We start from the raw sequence: 26134 nt of genomic DNA on the forward strand, positions 1-26134 counted from the left end.
CTAGCTTACTTGGTAATACTGTCACCACATAAAGAATACCAAAATAATAAAGTTATTTATGACTCAACACTTTTTCCTTCAATTCAGTCAAACAAACACAAGCACATAGTTTAAATCATTCCCCCTTTTTTTGCCACCTTTAAGCCACTTCCACTAAAGCATGGGAACTCAATCTAACTCTGGCTTAACATGGGTTGTGGAGCACTACAATTATCTTTTTCTTTTTTTTCTCTTTAAAACCAGAATAAGTACTCTTCTAAATTAATAAAAAATATTAATTAAAAACGAGGTTATCTAAATCCACTATAAGAAACAAAGTACTATTCCACTCTCAGCATTAAAAGGCAAAAGCTTCAGAAATTCTAATCTACCCAAGATGTTTCTCATGGTTCTAGTCTGAACCCAGTGATATATGATATGGGCCCACTCACAGTATGTCAAATCCAATTACTTGTCTAGTTCTAGAATCCACTAATTTGAAAGAAAGCAGCAAAAAAATCCTGTATGATTACGAACCTCTTTAAAAGAAAGAAATTTTTTAATTTCAATAAGCTCAACAGCAACTTAATAAAAATCTCATTTTCTTTAAATTGGGGGATTTCCATCTATTGCAGATTTTCCTTCCATTTATTGTGAAATAAGGACTGTTGGTTGGGATTCCAGAATGTCATGTAACAGGGCTATCATGATTATATAAGAAAAGCATTGCACTAAATTAAAAAGAAAAACCTGTTGACAAGAACACATAAGCTAACACACCTCAGTTTTAACTTACTCCACATAGGCTTTTACATAACAACTACCCTGATATTCCAGTTATATCTATGGGTCTGACAATTTATAAAAAGCTCTCAAAGAAAAACTAGGTAAACTGGAAAGAACCAAAAAAAAAAAAAAGCTCTCAAAACTCAAGTGCTTTTTTTAATCATTAGGCTCCTCTTGACTTCAAAGAAAGATCCTTCAAAGAAGGATTAATTTCACCTGATCAATGAAAAGGCTTCATGATTTTTTTGCACCCCTATAAAACACAGCAATAGCTCTGAAAGTGTGGTCCTTGGAATAGCACGCAGCAGCAACAGCATCACCTGGGAACTTATTAGAAATGTAAATTCTGGGGCGCCTGGGTGGCTCAGTTGGTTAAGCGACTGCCTTCGGCTCAGGTCGTGATGCTGGAGTCCCAGGATCGAGTCCCGCATCAGGCTCCCTGCTCAGCAGGGAGTCTGCTTCTCTCTCTGACCCTATCCCCTCTCATGTGCTCTCTCTCTCTTTCTCTCTCTCAAGTAAATACAATCTTAAAAAAAAAAAAAAAAGAAATGTAAATTCTTGGGTCCTACCCAAAATTCAACTGAATCAGACACTCTGGGGATGGGACCCAGCAATTTGTTTTGATAAGCCCTCCAGATGGCTGTGGTGCATGTTAAAGTCTGATAATCACCAATCTAGAGACCAAAAATTTTAATTACATTTTAGAGGATCTTTTGACAGAGGTCTGCCAAGAACATATTCTTAGAATTTGTCTTTGCACCAAAATTTCGGGTAATGGGTTTATCAGTCTCCTAACAGAAGAGATTATAGGCGGTACCTGAAGTTTAGGAAAACAACATTTGCTTTCTTCAATACACAATGGTCTTATTTGAGCATTATCCCAAGGCAGGGAACCAGTCTCCCTTCTTACCTAAATATTACTGCAAGGCGATCTAAGAACACAGTGGGATCTGAGGATATACCATTGCTGGGCTCCTGAGACAACAGCTGAAGAGACAGAGAGGCATCAATACCCTGTTGTTACACATACATACCTACTGCAAGCACTGCAACATACACCCTTACATCAACTTCCCTCTCAATCTCTGCTTATTTCCTTCTAAGGTGGTGCAAACTCAAATAGTGCAAACTTTTAAATTCATATTGTCAAATTCCTTTCCTTCACCTTACTGCATCATAGCCAAGACTGCATATTACTACATTTCACTACATGATCACTGTGGAGTAGAAAACAGTATTATTTAATTTTTTTCCCATTTACTTTTATAATGACCAAGACATTATAGACATTATATACATTATATAATATAGATCATATGTAACATTATTATATAATCTATATCTTTATTTCACTTTCTTTTACAACACTTTTTTTTTGCTTTTTTTTTATTACAACACTTTAAAATGACTAAGGCTTCATAATAAATTTTAAGAGATAAAGCAAGTTACTTCTTATTCGCTCCTAAAATTTCTTAAATGTTTCTACCAGCATATCATTAGAGATAAACTTCAGAGTCATTATGTCAAATTCTATTATTGCACTATAAATGTAACTTGAGAAGAGTTGACAACTTTACAATATTCTTGAAGGAAACATGGTAGGTTATGGTTTTGGTTCCTAACTTGAATGGCATTTTCCCCATTATATCTTCTAAATTGTATTACTGATAGTGAAAATCTACTGGTTTTAGAATACTTATTCCATGTATGCAGCTCCCTTGACAGACTTATTAATTTTAATAACTTTCTAGTTCATTCTTTTGGCTTGTCTAGGTAGATAAAAGATCACCTGTAAATTCTGTCTTTTCCTTCCTAACATGTAAACATCATATACATGTACTAAACCCCTTTTTAAATTGGACTCACCTTTTTCAATGCCATAACCTGAACAGAACATAGTTCACTAAGGCATTCAGTAATCTTATCCAAAGGTAACCTGGCTAGGACAAGTGCTGTCCCTGCAAGACAAAGAAAAATACAAACAAAACAAAATAAAAGCTGAACTGAGGTAATTCATTGGTCTCTATCATTTGACTAACAGAAGAAGCCGGCTGGTTTCATTCTTTTAAAAAGATCAACACTGCTTTTTCAGTTATAGTATCTTGTTATTTAGGTCGGTTTCTCTTTATTTGGCTTAGACAACAAAGTGACCTTCACACTAACATTTATAACTGAAGTTAATATTAAATTCTTTCTCCTCAGCAGACTATGGGTTTAAAGATGTTTAAATACATCTCCCCTTCCAATTCTTCAAATACTTAAAAAAAAAATCTTCACAAAGCCAATGCCAAAGCTATTTTTATATAGCACAGTACAATGGTTCTCAAACTTCCCAGAGGTTCTGATCTAGCATGTCAAGGACAGCCTTTATTTTTGATAAGTACCGTAAGCAATTCTTATCATCAGAGAAGTGTGAGAAACAGACAATTTTTTTTGTAAGAATGGGCTGAAATTAGAGATCTGATTCTAGTTATAGCATAACAGAATCTATGAGCTAGGTAAGGTATTATCTCTGGGCCTCAGTTTCTTCATCTGTAAAATTTTGAGTGCTTTGAACAGAAGAGTAAGTTAGTTTGCCTTTCTTTCATTTTTTAAATAGTTGCAAAAGCCTACCGACCCCTTCTTTTATTAAATAAAATCTTAACTTGGAACTCCAATAAAATACATTTATTAAAAAAGTAGCTAAAGTGGGAATAGAAGGCCCAGACCCTTCTCATTCAGCCTTCTTCTTGCCATAATCCCCATAAAAGCTGAAGCATCTCCCCCAGAGCCAAATTTAGTCTAGGTGTTTTCCAAGGTAAAAACAAAACAAAACAAAACACAAACTCCATGACTGATTTTTCTCTCTTCCAAAATTTCATTCAAAGGAATAATAATCAATCCATAAGTCCAAATGTGAATGAAAAAACTAAATGATTTTTCCCGGTAGTCTATAAGCCATGGGTGAGTTAGACTTATTTAAAACTGGAGAGGGGACTCTAACTTAAACATGCTTTTTCCTTTTAATTCATTCCCACAGAAAAGAATGTTATTAAAACTTTTTTTTTTTTTTAATTTTTTTTTTTTAAAGATGTATTTATGGGGCACCTGGGTGGCTCAGCTGGTTAAGAGGCTGACTCTTGATTTTGGCTCAGGTCATGATCTCAGGGTTGTGGGATGGAGCCCCAAGTCAGGCTCCCCATTCAGCTAGGATTCTCTCTCCCTCTGCCCCTCTCCCTCTCTCTCAAAATACATCTTTTTTTTTTTTTAAAGATTTTATTTATTTGACGTATATAGAGAGAGGCGTGAAAGAGAGAGCACAGGCAGGAGACAGAGGAAAAGGGAGAAGCAGGTTCTCTGCTGAGTAGGGAGCCTGATGCAGGGCTCAATCCCAGAACCCTGGGATCATGACCTGAGCCGAAAGCAGACGCTTAACCAACTGAGCCACTCAGGCACCCCATAATTACATCTTTAAAAAAAATCTAAAAATAAAAAGTTTTCTTTATTAAGAAGATATCACTGATGACTGAGATGCCACATCCTACAACATACAGGTTAGACGTCACTTCAGTATCAAGGTTAAATTTCACTAGAAAATTACGAGATGGCAGAAATAACCACTAGCAGTAAGTAAGTAGTAAGAATATTTGACTCTGGTTCAATGCTTTATTATCTATGCCTATGAATGGAAACAACAAAAACCCACGCTACAAAAAGAAAATCTGTCTTGGAAAATGCAGATACACTGACTGGAAAGGAACTTGGCCATAGATATACGAAAGATCAGTTAGTTCCCACACAAGGTCACCCAATCGAGCCAAGACTACTTGTTTGCTATTCACAGAGGCTTAAATGATGCCACACAGGTTATATTACCCAATCTTTTGATATATTCTCAATCCCCTCTAACTACAAGCTGTAAGGATTTCACTACCTCACAGGGTGCCCCAATCTGTTTTCAGAGTTTAGTTAGAAAGTGTTTTCTTTCTAAAAGCCAGTACATGTCAACAACTGACTACTACTCATAAATCTGTTCCCTCTTTTATAGGATAATCTTTCAAATATTTAAAAATAGCCATCATACTTAAAGTCTCTTCTTTTTTCCTAGCCTTAATATCTCTAGTTCTTCTTACTCTGAACTTCATCACCACTTTGGCTGCTTGTCTCTGGAGAGGAAATCACTGAGAGTAAAGTTGATCCATAATGGTTAAAGACCACTAAGAGATCAAGTTTCTACTGATAGGACTGATCCACACACACTACCTTTAAATTTCCACCTACCACTTTGGTACGGCAATGCTATCTGGTCTCCCTTTTTATTCTTTCCCCAACTCAAAAAGGAACTATGTTTAGTTCAAATGTGTCGTCGCCACCCCAAAATTTAGGTCTGTGCTATACACACTGTAAGCAGTTTGAATTAGTTATATGGCCTTAAAATATTCTAAGAAAAGAATGCATGTATATATAATCAACACCTTCCCCTGACTGGAACAGCCAACTTTCTCCATCACTAAGCATACTGCAACTGAAAAACTGGGATATGACTAGTATAAGATAACCCTCCAGAAGTGGCTTAGAGATGTTACTGGTTAACATCTGGAGTAAATACCTTTTAGCAAGCCCACAGCAGCTTCTGGAGACAACATGAAGGAATCAAGGGAACGGGCAATCTCCAGGAGTCCATTAAAGTGCTGAGCCATGTGGTCTCGGCAGACAGAGCAAATGTTATGAATGGCTTTGGCTGCAGCAGAAGCCAGAGGCTTTTCACACAGGCCCTTCATCAAATAGCCCAACACAGGGTCTAAGGAGAGAAACCACACAGTAGAGATTACATTTCTGAAACTCAAGGAAAACTTCTAGTTTCTTAGAACAGAGGTTTATATCCTTGCCCCCACCCTCCCGCTTTTAAGCAAGAGAACTATTTAAAAAAATGAAATGTGTTCAAACTCCAATATATAAAACATAAAAAAAGGAGCTGATCTCACTGACATAGTGTCAGGGAGCCCTGGGTCCTATCTATTCACCTTCTATTTCTTTCCTCATGGCTAGGCCTTCACACAGCACGGTTTGAAAACCAGTGGTGGATAAGACCATCCAAGTATTAAGAATAAGGTAATATAAGAAAGAATATAAAGCTCAGAGAGCTACCATTATTTATACTCAGAGATGAGTCACAATGTAAAAACAGCCTATGTTAATCAGGACAATGACAGTTATCTAAAGTGGACACTTTTATACTTACTTCTTTATAGTCAGAAAAGGCCTTAAAAACAGGCAGATTGAGCTTTAGTAAATGTTTTACTTTGCAGCAAATGTAAGTGTTCCAAAGAAACTGATCAAACTGGTGAATTTCTATAAAGCACATTCTACTTGTCTTTTACCCTACTTTATAAAAATCAGAATGATTTTCTATGGAAAAATCACTTATGATTAAAAGAGCACTTTATAAGTATGTCAGAGTAACCTCATACCAAACCATAAAAGAAGGAATCAAAAGAATGTCATAAAGCACATTAAAATGTTATCTCCATCTCTAGTCTAATGGCCGATATGATACACCAACCAGAATGAACCCCTGGCTCCCTCCACAAAAGAAGCCTAAAACTTTTAAGCCTAGGAATCAGAAGAACTAAGTATACAGTATAGGGAACTATAATACTGCAGGCTTCTGTGTTCTCAAATGGAATGCATTGTTTTAACTATTCTAAAGTAAGTACAAACATGCAGCAATTTGTCTTATTGCTGAGGCATACATTTAAATGAGATACTGCATGGTGGTACTGAATGATAAGGCTTAACAAATAAACCCACTTTAGTTTCTTGTGGAAAACCATTCAGAGAAGAAAGTCAAATGTTGAGGCAGATAATAGAAGTGAAGAATCTAAGAATCAGAAAATAGTTTTTTTTTTTTTAAGATTTTATTTATTTATTTGACAGAGAGAGACACAGCGAGAGAGGGAACACAAGCAGGGGGAGTGGGAGAGGGAGAAGCAGGCTTCCCGCTGAGCAGGGAGCCTAATGTGGGGCTTGATCCCAGGACCCTGGGATCATGACGTGAGCCGAAGGCAGACGCTTAACAACTGAGCCACCCAGGTGCCCCTAGAAAATAGGTATTTTGAAAAAAATCTTTAAATGGTATGTTGAAAGTATCTCAGCTATAATGTGAGCATGTCTATCATACGCTCTATATACAGAAATAAGAAAAAAGAAACATCACTTTTTAAGCAAGAGTTTCAAACAATAAAAAAGATCACATGTAAAATAAAATCAAGCTGAAAGGTGGTAATAAATGTATAATCCAGTAATTTCACTATTGGGTATTTACTCAAATATGAAAACACTAATTCAAAAAGATACATGCACCCCTATGTTTAATGCAGCATTATTTACAACAGCCAAATTATGGAAGCAACCCAAGTGTCCACTGAAAGATGCATGGATAAAGAAGGGGTGTAAACACACATGCGTGCACACTCACACATCGGAATATTACTCAGCCATAAAAAAAGAATGAAATCTTGCCATCTGCAACAACATGGATGGATCTAGAGAATATAATGCTAAGTGAAATAAATCAGAGAAAGAGAAATACCACATGATTTCACTCATATGTGGAATTTAAGAAACAAAACAAACAAAGGAGAAAAGAGACAACCAAGAAACAGACTCTTAACTACAGAGAGCAAATGGATGGTTACCAGAGGTGGGGTGGGGGGGATGGGTGAAATAGGTGAAGGGGATTAAGAGCACACTTATCTTGATGAGCACCGAGTAATGCACAGAACTGTTGAATCACTATATTGTACACCTGAAACTAATATAACACTCTATGTTAACTATACTGGAATTTAAAAAAAAGATAATAATATAAGCATAGGAAATACATCAAACTTAATATATAATTAATGATATTCACGAGTTTGGGGGGGTTCTTAAAATTCTCAGAACATATCACTCCTGACTATTAGGGGGGCTTAATATATACTACCCTAGATAAATTATTTAGTCTCTTTGGATTTGTTTATCTGCAAAATGAGAGGGATAAAATAAATGATTTCTACCTTTACTTGTGATTCTAAAGTTACTCTGTATAATCTTTATTTTTTCAAGCCAATAAGGGCATCCAAAGGTTATGTAAGTCAAAATTCTTAACTTTAATTTGTAGTTATTTTGTTTCCAATGATAATTCTTGATTTTTAAAAGGAGCATGTATTTAACACTGAAAAAAACCTTTCCTTTGCTTTAGCCTATTAATAGCATCTAAGTTAGAACTACAGGGACTCTGATTAGCTCAAGCATGTGCCAAAGACTAAAAGCAATGTTCATGCCAAAGCAGACTACTAGAAGCAAACTGTTTCCCTATCTAGAGATCTAATCTTTCAAAGATCCCTTCTTCAAAGGATGATCAGTTTATAAATGTTGTGTCAACTAAGCAATAACTCATAATACAGTATTTACTCTCAGTGTCTAGCAATAGTCTACCTACCAATAAAAATAGAGAACAAGTGAACAAGAGCAAAAGAACAAAATCAGAAAAATCACTCTCAGCAGCTGCAGAGGAGTGAGTTCACACATACCAAGAAACTGAGGATTCCGATCAACCACTTCGCTCATCTCTCCAACCAATTCAATGCTGGTGTATCGCACAGCTGTATGTACAGTCTCTGGAAGACGGACAACTCCTTCTAAGACCTCCACAAGTGTTGGATTGTTCTCCCTGAGTACAAAAGGCAAGTACTCACAGTTACTGATTTCAGAGGTTAGATTCTGGTCTAATAACAGGCCGCAAAAAGACAAATCATTGCTTTTTTCTAAACACATAACCATTCGGATGAAAGTCCTTAACATCTGGTATGAAAATTTTTTAAGGCAAAAAGACAGAAATAGGAAGATACTGTTTCAGAGAAGCATACTGCTCCTTAATCTTCTAAATGCCAATAAAGTATCTAAAGACACATCCTGCTATCAAATAACGTTCTTCAAATTGGAGAGGCAGGCATTTACTGTGGATGAATGTCTTCTTTTAAAGAATCTGTTTTAGTTATTCTTATATCTGCAGTACCTAGAACAGTGCCTGGCACATAGTGGGCACTCAATAAATATTGCTGAATGGCTAAATGAATGAATAATTCTCACAGACCACTTGGTATTAGTTCTTCTCCAAAAGATTTCTGATAGCTGGATACTGGAAGTTTTAAGAACGGGTAAGTATGGGTGGGCCAGCTCACTAACTAAAGGAATAAGAATACAAGCTGCAGGAATAGTAAAGGTGCCCTGACTTGGAACATGAGGGAAAATTAAAGTTAACCAAATACTCTCCATGGCTCCAAGAATTTTTTTCCCTTTCCTTGTCTTTTTTCCACTCCCCAAGAATATTGGCTGAAATTCTTTATGCCCCCATTGTGGTAGGATATAATCCAGAAACAAAAGATGTTTAAAATTCAAATAGTGTCCTGGATAAGAGCAAAACCACTCCATGCTGATAAACTAAGTCTAAGTCCTTTATATACACTAAAAAATTATAATCATGCAGTTGGCCTCAAATGTGGATAAACAAAAAACAATATAAAATCTTTTCTCGTTCATGCCTTATGTTTCCTGGGAGCACTAAGCTAATTTTTGAGACTCTCTACCCATCCTTTTTCACACCAGCACATATCAGTTAGAATAGAAGTGATTTTAATAATCTTCAGACTATCACTGAAGGTTCCAAAAGATAGCAAAACGAATTTAAGAGCAACAGTATGGTATGTAATTCAGGACCAGTACATCTTAATAGAGAAAAACAAACCTACTCTATTCTCCTTGAATATTTACTGGATTAGAAACAACGTAAGATTTCACTGACTAAACCCTAAGTAAGCAGCTAAGTAAGAAGCACTATACTTTTCATGAATACATGCCTTAACCATCTCTTCAACCAAGGCTTGGGACAGAGCTCAGTTGCAGGTTATCTGATCACAATACAAGAAAACTTAACGGACATTAGCATCAATTTATAAACTCACAGCACAAATTTTGTTTTTAGAAATTCATGTTAAAATAATAAATAGAATTTCTATGCTACTCAATTAGAAATCAAATTCTAATAAATTAAAAATTTCCCATGACAGTAACAAAAATAATTGCCCCTTAGATTTTGCTACTCTTTTAAGGTGAAATGGTGCCTGTCTTGCCTTTCTGAAACTCAGAAATGATTCTCTAAGGCAGACAAAAAGGAGAACAATATAATGAAATATTTGTAGGAGAACTTACCCAAGGTCCAAAAGCAGATGAGAGCTAATTAGTGTCTATTCAACTGCTTTTAAGGAAGTACCAACAATTTAACAGCCTAACAAAATTTTTTATTGTATCAACTTTCACAAGGGAGCCTCAGTTGGAAAAATAAATCAGCATTATCTTCCTAGCATCAAGAACAAAATAATTTTAACTCTAAGATATGTGGTTAAAACATAATATCAGCAATGCACGCTACTCTGGAATAGATTCTAGAAGTCAGAAGACTAGGCAGCATTATAAAAGAAGTTCTGAGTTTCCAAACATATACCATATGAGAAAAATGGTGTAATTTTCCTTCCTTTGATATTTAGAGTTCCCAGCAAAAGACTTATTAGACACTCACGGATCAACACTCTTTGCTATAGCAGCCATGATAAAGAGAACCGCTTCTGTCACCTCCCAGGGTGGGTTGCCTTCTTTCAGAGTAGAATATAACTAGAGAAGAAGAGGTGGATTATGGATCCATTAAAAGGAAAACAGAATAGAATTCCAAAACAAACAAAACAAAAAATCCTGTTAGTTAAAATAAATCCAGCCCCTTGTTTCTAAATTAATCATCTCTGAGCCAGGGGAGAATATTATTTCATTTTTCACATCTTCACTAACTACAAGTAACTGCTATTTTAATATCTGAAATAAACCCAGTTAGATTCCCCAAGAGTGTATCAAGATTATCATCTGCCCCCACAAAATGAGTATTATGGAAAAGCAAAACATATTACATGAATGTCTTTTCCTGATCTCTGTAATAACTGATAAATACATAAATACACTTAAAATTGAGATACAATGTAAATTTCTTATATATGTATTGATTTTACATTTCTATTGTTTAAAAGACTTATCCGCATCAACACTAGTCGTTTAAATTCTTAAAAAGTAGCTATTTAGAATACCATAAGGGGAGGAAAAAAGGAGACCAAGCAGAATACTCAGAGATGTTCTAGTCCAGAAATTTCCCAGGGTATATCCATCTGATTAAGACTGAGTTTAAATAAGGTTTCTGTAGTCAAATAACAAACACTACTAAGTAAGATAAAATTAAATATTCTCTTGTTGTAGGACTTCACCGAGCCTTTGATATACTGTTTAAGTCATTTCCCAATTTTAATTGAGGATTCCCCTCCCCACAAGAACATCTCATAGGACTGGTGTTCCACAGAATACATCTTGGACAACACTAACAATTTAAGTAAATTTGTAAACTGAGATCTGAACAAGTAACTTGCTCAAAGCCACATAGCAAATGACAGAAGAGCTGAAATGTGAACACAGGTCATCTGCTTATGATCTGGTGATCTCACTGAATCTGCTTTCTAGGAATCTCCAACCCTTTGTAATTAGATCAATAAATACACTTTGCTTAAAATAAAGAAAAATAGGTTTAATTTTATTAACACTTTCTAAATCAGATTATGCCCCCAAATATACAAAATGGCTGGGTTACCAAAAAAATAAAGGTTAGTTCACTATTGCTGATAAAGTATCAAAACTAGTATTTCAGAGCTTAGAGCATGATCCAGCAATATGAAAACTGCCTGAAATTATGCTAATGTTAAGTGATGTGGAATGGTGATGATTGCAACCTTAGGAGGTAAAATGTTACTCACTGTCAGGAAAATCATAGGACTATGAATCTTCTACTCTAGTATAGTCACCTCTGGGATGAAACTGCACACGAATCTAACCATAAGTGTGGATAAAGGAAATGCCAAATAACTAAAAGAGTTGCCAGGATTTGGCACATAATTAATAAAGCAGAAAAACTTGCCTATTTTTTCCTGGCTAGGTCCAAGTTCCCTATAAATACCTTGGGTCCTTAAGGTTTATCTATGATTTTCCATTCCGACTGGACAAGTAGAACAGCTTTCAACAGCAAGAATAATAAGAGTAAACCATAACTGAACCATCCACAGACTGCAATTGGCTTGTTAAGATACTAAACAAACAAAGCTACTATATGCCAGGCAGTGTGCTAGGCACCCGCATATCTACTGTCCCATTTAGCCATTAAAATTTAAGAAAAAGGTGGAATATTTACAGAAGACACAGAAGAGAACACAACTCAAGTGATCAGTAAAACCAGTAAGAATCTCCAAATGGACTTACCTGAGCAAAACATTCCATAGACCCAATCAAGAAAATCAAGTCTTTCACCAGATCTGATACCCTCATCCGAAACTCTCCAAAGTCATCAGTCTCCTCAGGAACCCCCTCCTGAAATTTCAAGTCAGAGAACATTTCTTTTAAACTTATCACTAAGGCTTTCACTGACCTCTATAAAATCAATAAAGAAAAAGCCATTAAGCAGTTTAGTCCCAGTGAACAAGAGATAAGTTGCCTAAATCAAGGGATATTTTACTATATAGGGTCTCCTAAACTTTTAGGTATGTAAAGTCAATACAACCTATCCTCTACCTTTACTATGAGAAACTGTTCTTCCTTTTACCCCTTTTTCCAAGCCACACCTTGCTCTGTTGTTGAAAAATTTGAGTGGTCGGGGTGGGAAGTGACCTGGGAGAGGTGGTAATTTAAGAGTTTACAAGCTAGGGCACCTGGGTGGCTCAGTTAGTTAAGCGACTGCCTTTGGCTCAGGTCATGATCCTGGAGTCCCAGGATCGAGTCCCGCATCAGGCTCCTTGCTAAGCAGGGAGTCTGCTTCTCCCTCTGACTTTCCCCCTCTCATGTGCTCTCTCTCATTCTCTCTCAAATAAATAAAATCTTTAAAAAAAAAAAAAAGAGTTTATAAGTTAATCTTATTTTTAGTACTGAATAAGCCCCTGAAGCTTCATGGTTCAAGATTTACCAGAATCAGTCATTATGTCAACAGCTAGATGCAGAATAGAATTTTATTTCTTTTTCTTTTTTATTTTTTTTAAAGATTTTATTTATTTATTTGACAGAGAGAGACACAGAGAGAGAGGGAACACAAGCAGGGGAGTGGGAGAGGGAGAAGCAGGCTCCCCGCGGAGCAGGGAGCCTGATGTGGGGCTCGATCCCAGGACCCTGAGATCATGACCTGAGCCGAAGGCAGCCGCTTAACCAACTGAGCCACCCAGGTGCCCCCAAGATAGAATTTTAGACTTTAAAAAGAATTTTATATAGGTAGACAGATATATAATAAAACATAAAACAAGTATAGTAAAATATTAATGGTAGAATTCAGGTAGTAGGTATATAGACATTCACTATAAAATTTTTACCTTTGCCAAATATTTGAAAATTTTCATTAAAAAATATAGAGATCATTCATATTTCATGCTTCCAATTGGGAGATGGTTAAGGGCATGTATAAGAAGCTTTATCCATGACTATGTGGAAAAAGCTGATGTGAAAAGCTGATAAAGTCCAAGCTTTATCCACGACTATGTGGAAAATCCTATTGAGAATTGCTGATCTACTCCAACCTCCTTGCTTTAAGATGAAGAAATTAAAGTCAGAGAATGAGGGGGAAATGATGGCTATCTTGAGGTAAGGAATTATAAAGCACTCCACACATTATAAAGCACTATATATCCACAAGTATAAGGAATTGCTGCAAGGGAAATGGTGCCAGGGAACTAGCAAAAGGAAGAACGGGATCAAGCAAGTAGAGCCAACTGAAGCCAGAAGCCCTGCTTTTATTTACATATTAGGCTTCCATGGAAGATGTAGTTGAAGATAGAATTCCTCAGTTGAACAACAAAAAATAAAGGTTGAAAACCACTAGACTAGATCATCACTAAGATTCTTTGAAGGTGCAAAATACCATGACTCAACAATGTTAACATTAAAATGAAGAGAACAAAGACAATTACAGTTTTCACATCAGAGCTAATTGTGAGCAATGAGAAAAAACTCTCTTCAAGTCCTGGGTTAAAGGAGAGGAATTAAACCAACTAACCAACAATCAAAAGGATGAAATAAATGCTGTAAGATTTAAGAGACTAAGCAAAGAATGGAAGTTAAAGAGTTTTCCAATTAGGCTATTTTATAATATTTCTAGTATATATTCTTCTAAGCAAGTAGATTATTTCTATATTTTCTTATAAATTATAAAATCAGTATAAAGAAAAATGTGTACTGTATGTGTATGGGGAAGGAAATCATATGTAATTCACCACAACCTCACACAAATACTTCTTTTGTGTTAGTTTTAATCCAACTACATGTTATACCATTAAAAATACAGCACATAAATTTTTTTTAAAGATTTTATTTATTTATTTGAGAGAGAGAATGAGATAGAGAGAGAGCATGAGAGGGGAGAGGGTCAGAGGGAGAAGCAGACTCCCTGCTGAGCAGGGAGCCCGATGTGGGACTCGATCCCGGGACTCCAGGATCATGACCTGAGCCGAAGGCAGTCGCTTAACCAACTGAGCCACCCAGGCGCCCAGCAGCACATAAAATTTTACATTCTGTTTTTTTCATTTAGCAAACCAATTACAGCTATTTCAAAAGTCATTATTTTGCATAATGGTCCATCAAGCTGCAACATCATAATTTATGTAACTTTCCTTATATCTCCTTATACTGTTGTACATGAGTTTATCATTTTTTTTTACTTTACAGATAATGCTTTATATATAAAATAGCCATTTTTTTTTCTTCAGCAGAATTATTTAAGGTAAATTTCTAAGAGAAGAATTACTGGCTCAGCAGAACTTATTTCTTTCTATATAAGCCTTATACTCACTCTTCATTACACTGGTATTGATTTCTTTAGTGTATGCTACAGAGTGACAGAAAACCTGTAGATTCCATTAGCTTTATTATCTTTTTAGTTCATTTTCAAATTAGCACTGAAAAGAGTAGGAAATTAAGATCTGCAGAAGTGGAGAAGGGAACTTACATGGTCTGGTTCTAGCTGGCAGTGTCGAGCCAAGGCATGAAGCAGCCTCTGAATGTAAGCTTTGAAGATTCCATGAATAACTTCATCATTAGTTTTGTACAAATGCTCCCCAAGTCGGTACCAAAAGTTAAAGGAAATTTCTACTACCTGTCAAATTAAAAGAAAAAGAAAAGGTTTATTTGAATCAGAAAAGGAATGGAATACAAAGACAGTTTTATTACTAGAACCATATAGGAAAGAAAATATAATCTAAAATAATATGAGTAGAGCCAGTTAAGAAGCCACCTGTTCTCTAGCAGATTTATTACTATCCTCCCAAACTAGCTTCCCATGGTAGGCCCCAAAATCCATTTACGGTAACTGGGTGTACAGTCCCTCTTTAGCTGGTAACTCTCCAACAGTATAATGGATTCTGAATTTAGAGAAATAGACACAGAAATGGAAGTCTCTTTTAAATATTTTTTCTCAAATCTAAAATCATTTCATGTTTTGAGATTAAAATACCTCTTGACAGGGGCATCTGTGTGGCTCAGTCAGTTAAGCGTCTGACTTCGGCTCAGGTCCTGATCCCAGGGTCCTGAGATAGGGCCCCACATCGGGCTCCCTGCTCAGCAGGGTATCTGGTTCTCCCTTTGCCCCTCCCCCGCTCATGCTTGTGCTCATGCTCTGAGATAAAATCTTAAAAAAAGAAAAAAAGAAAAAGAAAAAAACCCCACCTCTTGACAGACAAACGATCTGCAAATCCCTGAACATACCAACCTTGTGTCATTTTTACTCACCTACTTTTCTGAGTGGGACTGAAAGAGAAGAAAAAGTCTGGGACTTTATCCACAGCTTATCTTACTTATGGCACTATTTAAAGGAGTGATAATTATCAAATAGTGCTACACTTACTCCCATAAATGTTTTGTGTTTCATCCAAATCTAGATATCCTCATGAGATCAAGTCATTTTTTTTTTAATGAATAAGAGAAAAAGAGATGAGAATCACAGAGCCGTGCTCCTCCCTTAGAGGGGCCCTACCATCCTTTTCCCATCAAGGATCTAAAATAGACCTATTTAAAACAATACCCAATTTGGGAGTTCTTTCTCATTTCCTATAACTATTAAGAGGAGGTAAAACTTCTTGAATAAACAAGATTTAAAAAAATCTAGCCAACTTTTTTAAGAGGCAGGGTGTTGTAGAGATTTTGGAATGGAGTAGACTTTTAAATCCTTTCAATCCCTTTCTCATTCCCACTCACCATTTGGAGAAAAAATTTTGGATGTTAAGACTTATACAGTTAAGATTTTGTTTATGTGGTTTTGTTTTGTTTTTAGCTGTAAAGCTCTAAAAAGAATAACTGGACCTACAGAGGGGGCTCAGTTAAAAGGTAGTAAGTTTTCTTCCTAATGGGTTCCCTGAGGTGCCTACAGCAGTCAGCCCAGCTAACCGGGTAAGGATTCAAAGCAGAAACCCAAATATAATTTAAAAGAAAAACTCTAACAGAGGAAACCACCACATCACGCTAATCAAAAATAAGACTATAGTTTCCCACAAATAAAAAGCTAGATGGATGGCAATGGAATATAGGTAATATGCAACAAATAACCTGGAGAAAATGGTTTAGCATAATACAAACACTACCTCATATTGAGGATGTCCTGCACAAATAAGCAGCAGTTCCAGAGTTCGTAGGTCGCCAAGACCTTGGCCTGGAGTACAAACAATTTTTTCAAGAAAAGTTTCACATAGTTCAGTGAAAATACGGCAGTAATTCAGAACTCTGCAAATGAAAGAGTAATGAGAGCACCAAGTCAGAAATCTGTATATTATATGTACATACTCACAGACATAGTTAATTAAGTAAAAGGATCCTTGGCCTAAGGGACATGTAGTGATTATTAGCTATGCTGTATCAAAATCTCCATAAAAGCCACCTTTCCTTATCATATGTTTTTATACATATAAGGAAAACACTCATAAGTCAGTTCAAATTCTCAATTACTAAAACATTTGAATAAAATCCTTATCAAATCACACTTGATACTCCAAAGTTCATTCCTAATTCTTAGAGCCTTATCCTTTGTGAGTGGAAAAAATTACTACTTTCCATGATTCCAACCTCTCCCTCTGCATCCAATTTGCCACTCTAGGTTCATTCGAGAATAACAGAGCATCTTTAGGCTGTGGTGTCTATATTTACCCAGAGTCTTAAAAAAATCACAAAGGATGGAATCTGGGGCTACTGCCTTAAATAATCACTCACTTGTCTAAATCTTCACGTGCCACAGCCATATGATAAGCAGTCTCCAATGTTAGGACTCCTTGAAAAAGCTGCATGGCTAACGGCAAGTTAGTCTCCACATTCTCAATGGCATAGAGAGCTGAGCATACACAATCTGAAGCAGCTTCGTGTAGGTTGGATGAGGTCTTATCCTGTTGCTGGGAGATGGCAGGAATAGGGAAGATGTTATGATCATTAAGCTGTAATTCAAGTACTAGCAAAACAATTATAGCCCATTTCTGAACATGTACTTTAAATATATAACAGCCTAACAGTCATGGCCTTCAACCAGGCAATATTCATCAATCTTCCCTGTCTTATTTCTATTTCCCTATATGCCAAACAAATCAGCCTTTTTGTACCTCAATCACAGTCACATGACTTCTAAAATTCCATGTTTTTTTTTTCCATACCACCTCTCCAAATGTAATGCCATGTGTTCCCTACCCTGTTTTAGTCTGTGAAAATCTTTTCCATCCTTTTTCTGATATTCAAGTACTATTTAAAATGAAAGGGTCTGGGGCGTCTGGGTGGCTCAGTTGGTTAAGAGCCTGACTCTCGGTTTCAGCTCTGGTCATGATCTCATGGCTTGTGAGACTGAGCCCCACGTTGGGTTCCACACTTAGCGCTGAGTCTGCCTGTGATTCTTTCCCACTCCCTCCCCGTCTGCTCCTCCCCCGCACTGGCACACACTCCCTTTCCCTCAAATAAATAAATAAAATCTTTAAAAAAATAAAAAATAAAACGAAAGGGTCCAACAAGTCTCAAATACCCATACCTACCTAATACATCATCATCATATTTCAGAATACCATCATATTTCAACAGAGGATCCTAAAGCTTCTGGGAATGAGAGAAGGTAACTTTGAAAGGAGCAAAAATCAGTTATTTAGCGTCTCATCAGCAATGATGCCTGCCAGTATACAAGAGAGAAAGGCCTTGGAAATATTGAAGGAAAAGAATACTGAATCTAGAACTCTATACCTAGTTAAACCACCAATCAAGAATAAAAGCGAAATATAAATATTTCTCAGGAAAGCAAAAACTCAAAATTTACTTCCCACATATCTTTCTGAGGAAGGTATCTGAGGAGATTCAAAAAACAATCCAATCCAGAAGCACAATAAAGAAAAGCTCCAGAACGACATCTGGGAAGTAGATCTAAAGAGCAATTGATACGAACTAGAGCAGAGTTCAAAGAGACCTCTAGGGTTTCTATTTAGAAGAGTACAGTTGAGAGGGTGGATAAATTTAGTGAAGGCATATTAGTCTTTTATGAATAATAAAAAACAAGGACATTTAGAACCTCCAGGGCGGGGAAAGAGTTAATACAAGCAGGGCTGGAAGAACACAAAGATAGATGCAAATTATTCATTAGCTTATTCTTAGGTTGAGAGGTGGATTCAAAAATACTTATTATTATTACTGTGTTTTAAAAGTTAAATAAATGTTCAAATTTATTCTTTTGTATATATATCCAGCATATTTATAAAAGCTTAAAAAAAAAAAACTATGGGAGAAAAGGCTATATATCTGTAATAAAGTTGTGGTCCAAACACAAAGCAAACTAAAATATGGCATGATTTTGAATCACTGAATGAATGCAAGAATGAGAATATATTGACTCTGACTCTAAAACCACTCGTCTTTTAAGTGGCAGAGGGATCCTGACACTGGATCAGCGGAGAAGATAATATAATGCTGGCATACTACTTGGCTTGTTCCTTACCCCTATTTTAATTCCCAGAAGTAACCACTGTCTTGAGTTTGATATGTATTCTAAGCTGCCTTCCCTTCATATGTAATCAATCGTATTCATAAATTTGATTTATTTATTTATTTCAGACAGAGAGAGGGAGCGGGGGGGGGCAGAGAGAGAGGGAGAGAGAGAATCTCAAGCAGATACCCCACTGAGCACAGAGCCCAAAGCAGGGCTCAATCTCACGACCCTGAGATCACGACCTGAGCTGAAACCAAGAGTTGGCCGTTCAACTGAATGCACCACCAAGGTGCCCCTCATATTCATAAATTTTTAAACAAAAGTGGGAGATTAATTTATTTATACTGACTATTCTTCACACAATTTAGTGAGATGAGAACCAAAATTACCATTACTGAGGTAGGGCATCAATAGACATGGCAACAAAGACAATGACTAGCAAAACAATTATTAGTGTCCTAACTTTCCCGAGTCTTAGCTCCTGATGCAAGAATGAAGCATAAATACACTAACAACAATGAAACACCAAAATGTCTCCTTGGAGAATGTGCTTTTTCTTTAATTCACAGTGATATCAACCCATTATCATGCTACCATCTTCTAAATAACAGTGCACTAACCAGTACACACAGAGCTTCCATACTAATATGACTTCATGGAAAGAGACTATCCAGGAAAAGGAAACAAAATCACTCCCATCTCCAAAGACCTGTTCGATATGTGCTTGAGACATTGCTCTGTTTCTTGTTCTAAAAAGTAGTCTTATTCTATGCACTCACTTACTCCTATCTACCAAGACAAAATAATGTATTACTAGGTACTATTATTTTCAAAGTTTATGGAAAACATGCACAAGTACATAAAAAGACACTACTTTTTATTCCATTAATCTCAAAAGCCTCAAATCCACCCTATACATACCTTGATGCTTAAATAAACTATCACAACTACAAAGATAATATTCTGATCTGTAACTGTCTCAAAGACCCAATGACCATTATTATATTTTTAAAACAAGAAAAAAGAGACCACTGGTTTTTTTGTTACTTGTTGTTTAATATGTAAATCATTGATCTACACATAAAACTGCTTTCCTATTAAACCTAACTACATTCTATCCTGAGTATTAATATTAATACCTTCATTTGGTAACTTGGTAACAAGGAAGAGACATTGCTGCTTTCTTACTATACACCTTCCAATCACTGTACAGAAATGTGAAAACACTGCTATGTCCCCGAAGGTTAGTTACTACTGTGACTACGTGGTAAAAATACTTTCATAAACAAAGCCATTACTTACCAAAACCTCGAAAAGGAGTGCTAGTAACTTATTGTTCGCCATGAAGTTACTGTCCAAAACTCCTAGGTTAAACCAACTTCCTAAACAGCGAAAGACCTTCATAAGCATTTTCTCATCTGTTCCTGCTTTTTCTATACAGGTCATCTGAAAAGAAGGAAAAAAAGTTAAATAATGCCAAACTTTAAATTTAAACCATTATTACAATCACCTCTTAGGTGTAATAATGAGAAGGAAAATAATACTAACAGCTAACAGTTAAAAGTGCTTTGTAAGTACCAAATGGTGCTCTCAATATTCTTAATTCATTAATCCCCACTAAAACTACAGCCAGGTACTATCTCCATTTTCTCAACTGGGAAGCTGAGATACAAAGAGATTGCAGACTTGCCCAAAGATAGTTCTGTTTCAGAAATAATGGTTTCTTAGATCCCTCTTCTGCATTAATTTAATTGTATCAAAAAATTATTTTCAAGTAATACTCATCTACACAGTTGATTTTACAGAATAAAAACAAGACAGTCCTACTATTGTATAACCCCAAATAAAAAGCTGATGTTTCAGCTTCTGTACTCAAATACTCCAGCAAATACACCATTCCACAGAAAGTGACACTACTATAAATACGGTAGGTTGATAAAAGAGATAAAATGAAAAGCCAACTAAAACTCACCACTGTTTCTCTTTGCAAACTATTTTTGTGATGTATATTTTTTCCAAAATAAAGTGTAATGCAACTTTTTCTGGATTAAAAAATGTTTAAAAATAACTTTTATAGGCAATGGGTCAGAAATGTCATAATTGCCATGGGGTTTGTGGTGGGGTACAGATTCCCACAGTGATCTAAATGTTGACTCTTGTACTTCTAAGGTAGCCATGCTCCTCCTATATTTGCTGTATCAGGCAATTATGATTATATTCTTCTCAATTAGTTTGAATTATACTGAACTGAATTGAAAGAAGAAAAACAAGAATGCTTCAAGTAAATTCATGGCAACCACACAAATACTTGAATCTTTGAATCTCTGGATGTAAAGTCATCACACGATTGTTTGGCCTTTATACTTCCTGAATGACATTTCAATTTACTAAGACATGATGTTTACAAATGGGAGAACCTGACTATACATTCTAACTTCTGACTCAAACTTAAGAACAGAATTTTGGAAACAGCCTACATCTAAATCTAGTTGCTTGAAGAGAAAAAAATTCTGCTAATTAAATCAAACACACACCAGAAAGCTTCAGAACTAAGAGAAAGTTACCTTGGGTTCCTCTTTAAGAACTGCATTATTAAGAACTCTGTCTCTTAAAGCAAGGCCTCAAAGCTGAAACAAATGCCAGAAGCGTTCACCAGTAAAAATAAAGCAGAGGTAAATAAAAACTGACCTTGGATTAACAAAATGAAGACTAAATGAAGGGAGAAAAATATATTAGAGGACAGGCTCAGTCAACTATATGGGCAAGAAGAACATTTAAAACTTTTAAAAGTTCAACACAATGTTTAGGAAAGTCTCCATTTGAAGAGACCACAAAAGTAAAATACTGACAAAATGGGATGGAATAGAATGTAAATAAGAGGAACGTGGGGGAAACAATGAAAAAGGTTTAAGAGGCCTCTGGTACCTGGTATTACAGCCAGCCTATTTTTCCTGGCAATTCTGGACTATTTCATTTTCCAGGTTCTGTAACATGACAAACTACATGACAGAGTTATAGACTGTATTAAGTACCACAGGGACAAATTTTTCAGATTTCATTACAACAAATCAAGCTATTGCTTGTTGTCAATTATGAGGAAGTGTTAAGTCAAGCACATGCCATGGGAGTCCAAGTAGCTCCTACACTTGACCACTGTGCCAGTAATGATGCTTATGAGGGCTGCAGTGCTGACTGGATTCTTTTGGCTTCACTTGAGACCTTACAAAAAGAAAATGACAAGCTCAGGTCCCTTAACTCAATTCAAGTCATAGTCTGAGAACCAAATCTTCTACAACCACTCTAAATGAAGCTCTTATTTTGTGTAGCTCCAGGGCTGAGAGTCATACACATAATTTGTGTGGCTTGCTGAACTACAAACAACAGCTGAATTCACAATCTCACCAAATTTCTCATGTGAAAGTTAAGAAATTGTAAAACGTGGAATTCTGAAACTTGGAAAAGAGACATCTGGTGTCTGGACCCTAATGAAACAGATAATCTTGAACTCCCAAATTATTGAGTCTCCCTTACGAGCAGATGCAGTCTGCTTTCCAGTGTCTGAGAAAAGCCTTCTTCAGTTTGAAAACCCTGTAATAATGTCATCTGAGACAAATGCCTTCATAGGTGATGCCCAATCTCTTCAAGACCTACCACAACCATTTCCTGTGCCACCCATAACTATGGCCAAATCTTAGCACCTTCGGGGGGTGGGGGAGGGGTGGAATGACAGGTATATACAAGAGGAAATAACTTATCAAGAAAACTGTAAACTTTGCTAACATGTATCTGAAGAAACCTGGGTAACATATATGGGAATGATTCTAAGGGTACCAGACCATGGGAGGCTGGAATATACCACTAACTTGAGCCAATCTCATTGATATGAGTGTACTTCCTAGAGATTCTGGATTTAATGAGTATATGGTGCCTCTGGCAAGGACCCAGGAAAATCATAGTGCAAATATCTAGGACTTGGGAGCAAATCTCTACCTTCTGCAGGTAATTATTCTTTTGAGAAACAGCTTCTGGCTTGCTACCACACCTTGGTAGAAACTGAACATCTATCCATAGGACATCAGGTGACCACGTGGCCTGAGCTTCTCACCATGAACTAAGTATTGTCTGAACTACTTAACATGGGCATGCATAACAGCAACCTGTCATCCGACAGAAATGGAATACAAGAAACTGAGTTCAGGAAGGTGTAAGAAAGTTGCATGAGCAGGTAGGTCAGATTCCTTTGACACCAACTCTTTTTGCATTGGTTCATTTCCCTCAATCCATGCCTATTGCCTCCTGCCTCCTGGATGTTCCTTACAACCTAGTTAACTAAAGAAGAAAACTCTAGCCCAGATTACAGAATGATGTGTACAACATGCTGGTACCACCTGAAGGTGGAGAGCTGCAGAATTACAGACCCATACAGGGTAGTGAAGGACAGTGAAGGACAGTGGTTGAAGGAAAATCCTAATGGGCAGAACTTCAAGCAGTATAACTGGTTGTCCACAACGTATGGAGTGAGAGAGAACCAAAAATATGGATCTGTACTTATTTATGGACAATTTTTAATGATTTGGATGACCAGGGATTTGGAAGAAGCATGATTAAAAGATTGGTGACAAGGAAGTCTGACGCAGAAGTATATATGAATGGTATACAAACAGGCACAGACTGTGGAGAAATTTGTCCTGTGCGAATACCCACCAAAAGACATCCACTATAGAGAAATCTTTCAATGATAGATGGACAAAATTTGAAACTCTATAATGTTAGCCCCTTTCCCCAGTCACCTTGCTCAATAGGCTCATCAACAAAGTGGCCACAGTAGCTGAGACAGAGGCTACACCAGGATTAACATGAACTTCCACTAAGTAAGTCAAAACTACTGATGAGTGTCAAATCTGCCAATAGCAGAGCCCAACACCGAGTCCCTAAAATGGCACCATCTACCATGGGGACCAGGTTCATTGATTACATTGAACTTCTTTCACGAAGGAAGAAGAAATTTGTCTGGAAGGACAAGGCTCACAGGAAGAAAGAGACTTATATGCTGGATATGGATTTGCCTTCCCTGCTTGCAGTGCTTCTGTCAGCACTGTATCAACCATAGACTCACAGAATGCCATATCCAACCATCAAGGCCTCCTATCTAATCAGGGAACTCGTATCAGAGTAAGGGAAGTACAGTAATGAGCAACTGTGACCTCTGTTGGAGATTCTGGTCCCCAAGGAAGGAATGCTTCTACCAGGAAGTACAAACATGATTCCAGTAAACTATAAGGTAAGTCAACCACCTGGACAATTTGAGCTTCTTGTGCCACTGAACCAATAGGAAAAAGGGGAGGAGGGTGTTAATCTGTAGGCTGGAGTGACTGATCCCAATAACCAAGGAAAAACTGAGTTCCTCCTACACAATTGAAGCAAGGAGTTCTCAGTCTGGAACAGAGAGAATTTTCTAGAGAGCTTCTTAATACTTCCATGCTCAACAGTAAAGGTTAATGCGAAACTACAGAAGCAACAACCAAAAAAGGCAGGATTATTGAGGGCTCAGACTCTTTGGGGGAATGAAGGTTTGGGTCACTTCACAGAGTAAAGAACCCCAACCAGCTGAGGTTCTGAACAAGGCAGTTGTCTTAGTCCATTCACGCTGCTGTAACAGAATATGATAGATGGGTGGCTTATAAACAACAGAAATTTATTTTTCACAGATTTAGAGGCTAAGAAGTTCAAGATCAAGGTACCCCCAGATCCAGTGTCTGTTGAGGAACTGGCTTCCTGCTTCATAATGAAGGATCTTTTCTCTATGTTTACACATCACGTAAGAGGGAAGAGAGCTTTCTGGGTTCTCTTTTATAAGGGCACTAATCCCATTCACGAGGGTCCCATACTCATGACCAAATCACCTTCCAAAAGCCCCACCTCCTAATACTACCACACTGGGCACTAGGTTTCAACATATAAATATATAAATTGCGGGGGCGGGGCACAAAGACAAATATTCAGTCCACAGCAACATATAAATTTTGGTGGGGGGAGGCGGGAGAAGGGAGACACACACACAAATATTCAGTCTATAGCAGCAGGGGAAAGAAGAAACGAGTTGTGCAAGAAAGCCATACATATCAATTATACAACTCTTCTGACCAATACATAACTGAGGGCTGTAGTAGCTCTGCATATTTCCTATTTGCTTGTTATGCCACTGCACACAAGTTTTCTGTTTTTGTTTATTTTTAAGATTTTTATTTATTTGAGGGGCGCCTTGGTGGCTCAGTGGTTAAGCGTCTGCCTCCGGCTCAGGTCATGATCTCAGGGTCCTGGGATGGAGCCCCGCATTGGGCTCCCTGCTAGGCGGGAAGTCTGCTTCTCCCTCTCCCACTCCCCCTGCTTGTGTTCCCTCTCTCTCTGTGTCTCTCTCTGTCAAATGAATAAATAACATCTTAAAAAAAAAAGATTTTTATTTATTTGAGAGACAGCATGAGGGAGAGTGTGTGAGCCGGGGAGAGGGACAGAGGGAAAGGGAGAAGAAGATTCCCCACTGAGCAGGGAGCCCAATGTGGGGCTCGATCCCAGGACCCTGAGATCATGAACCGAGCCGAAGGCAGATGTTTAACCAACGGAGCCACCCAGGCGCCCCTGCACACGAGTCTGAATATATGTAAAAGAGTTAACCAAATAGGAAGCTAAGTTAGTCAAATAGGAAGACTACGGCTGGTTATAGATGTATTGCCCCTCAGCACCAAATTCACCCTTTTAGACTACTCTGTAAAAATGGATCTGGGCCCTTTAAATATTTTTTCCTGTGCCGCTAGACTGACTTTTTGTCAGAAGGCCACTAGAGAGAAACAAGAGAAAAAGGGTCTGCTTCCCGGTGCTAGTGTGCTCCCTTGGTAGCCTTCAACAGAATGTGCCGCTCCTCCAGCCCCAGACTCCTATTTCCTCTGGTGCCTGCCTCTTGCAATGCACTGGCCACCAATTTCCCCAGCATTTCCCCCACCCTCTCCAATGGATTTACAGCAAATCGCGTCTGGCTCCTAAAGAATGTACAACTTCTCCAGCACCAGATTCACTGTGTTCAGTTTCTCCAGTGTCTGCCAGACATCGTGGCCAGCAGCTGCCTCTGGTACTCCCATACCAAGGTGATTTTGTGGCAGAGAGACACCTTCCCCGAACAGCTTTCTTGGGCTTCCTAGAAGGCAGATTTCCTGCAAGTTCAAAAAGACTGATTTTCAGCAGCACGGAGTGCCAAAAATGACTTCTCCACAATTCTGTGCCTTCTACAACAGGGTCTGG

At 37.3% G+C, this 26134-nt stretch overlaps 1 protein-coding gene across 2 annotated transcripts in view; it reads right to left on the reverse strand.

Annotated features, from left to right (window-relative positions):
- Positions 1-26134, reverse strand: part of TNPO3 (transportin 3) — a 79606-nt gene that overhangs the window by 23045 nt on the left and 30427 nt on the right. For both annotated transcript variants that reach the window (XM_088018468.1, XM_028104988.2), the window contains exons 5-14: positions 20144-20287; positions 17104-17279; positions 16482-16620; positions 14855-15001; positions 12133-12240; positions 10367-10458; positions 8322-8461; positions 5354-5545; positions 2632-2723; positions 1676-1752 (exon numbers count right to left, since the gene is read on the reverse strand). In XM_088018468.1, coding sequence (XP_087874594.1) covers positions 1676-1752; positions 2632-2723; positions 5354-5545; positions 8322-8461; positions 10367-10458; positions 12133-12240; positions 14855-15001; positions 16482-16620; positions 17104-17279; positions 20144-20287 — 1307 coding nt within the window. The remainder of the gene's footprint in view (positions 1-1675; positions 1753-2631; positions 2724-5353; positions 5546-8321; positions 8462-10366; positions 10459-12132; positions 12241-14854; positions 15002-16481; positions 16621-17103; positions 17280-20143; positions 20288-26134) is intronic.

This window comes from Eumetopias jubatus, unplaced genomic scaffold (assembly GCF_037043125.1).
Source record: "Eumetopias jubatus isolate StellerSeaLion01/CBP00866 unplaced genomic scaffold, mEumJub1_p1.0 scaffold_14, whole genome shotgun sequence".
Taxonomy (NCBI): Eukaryota; Metazoa; Chordata; class Mammalia; order Carnivora; family Otariidae; genus Eumetopias; species Eumetopias jubatus.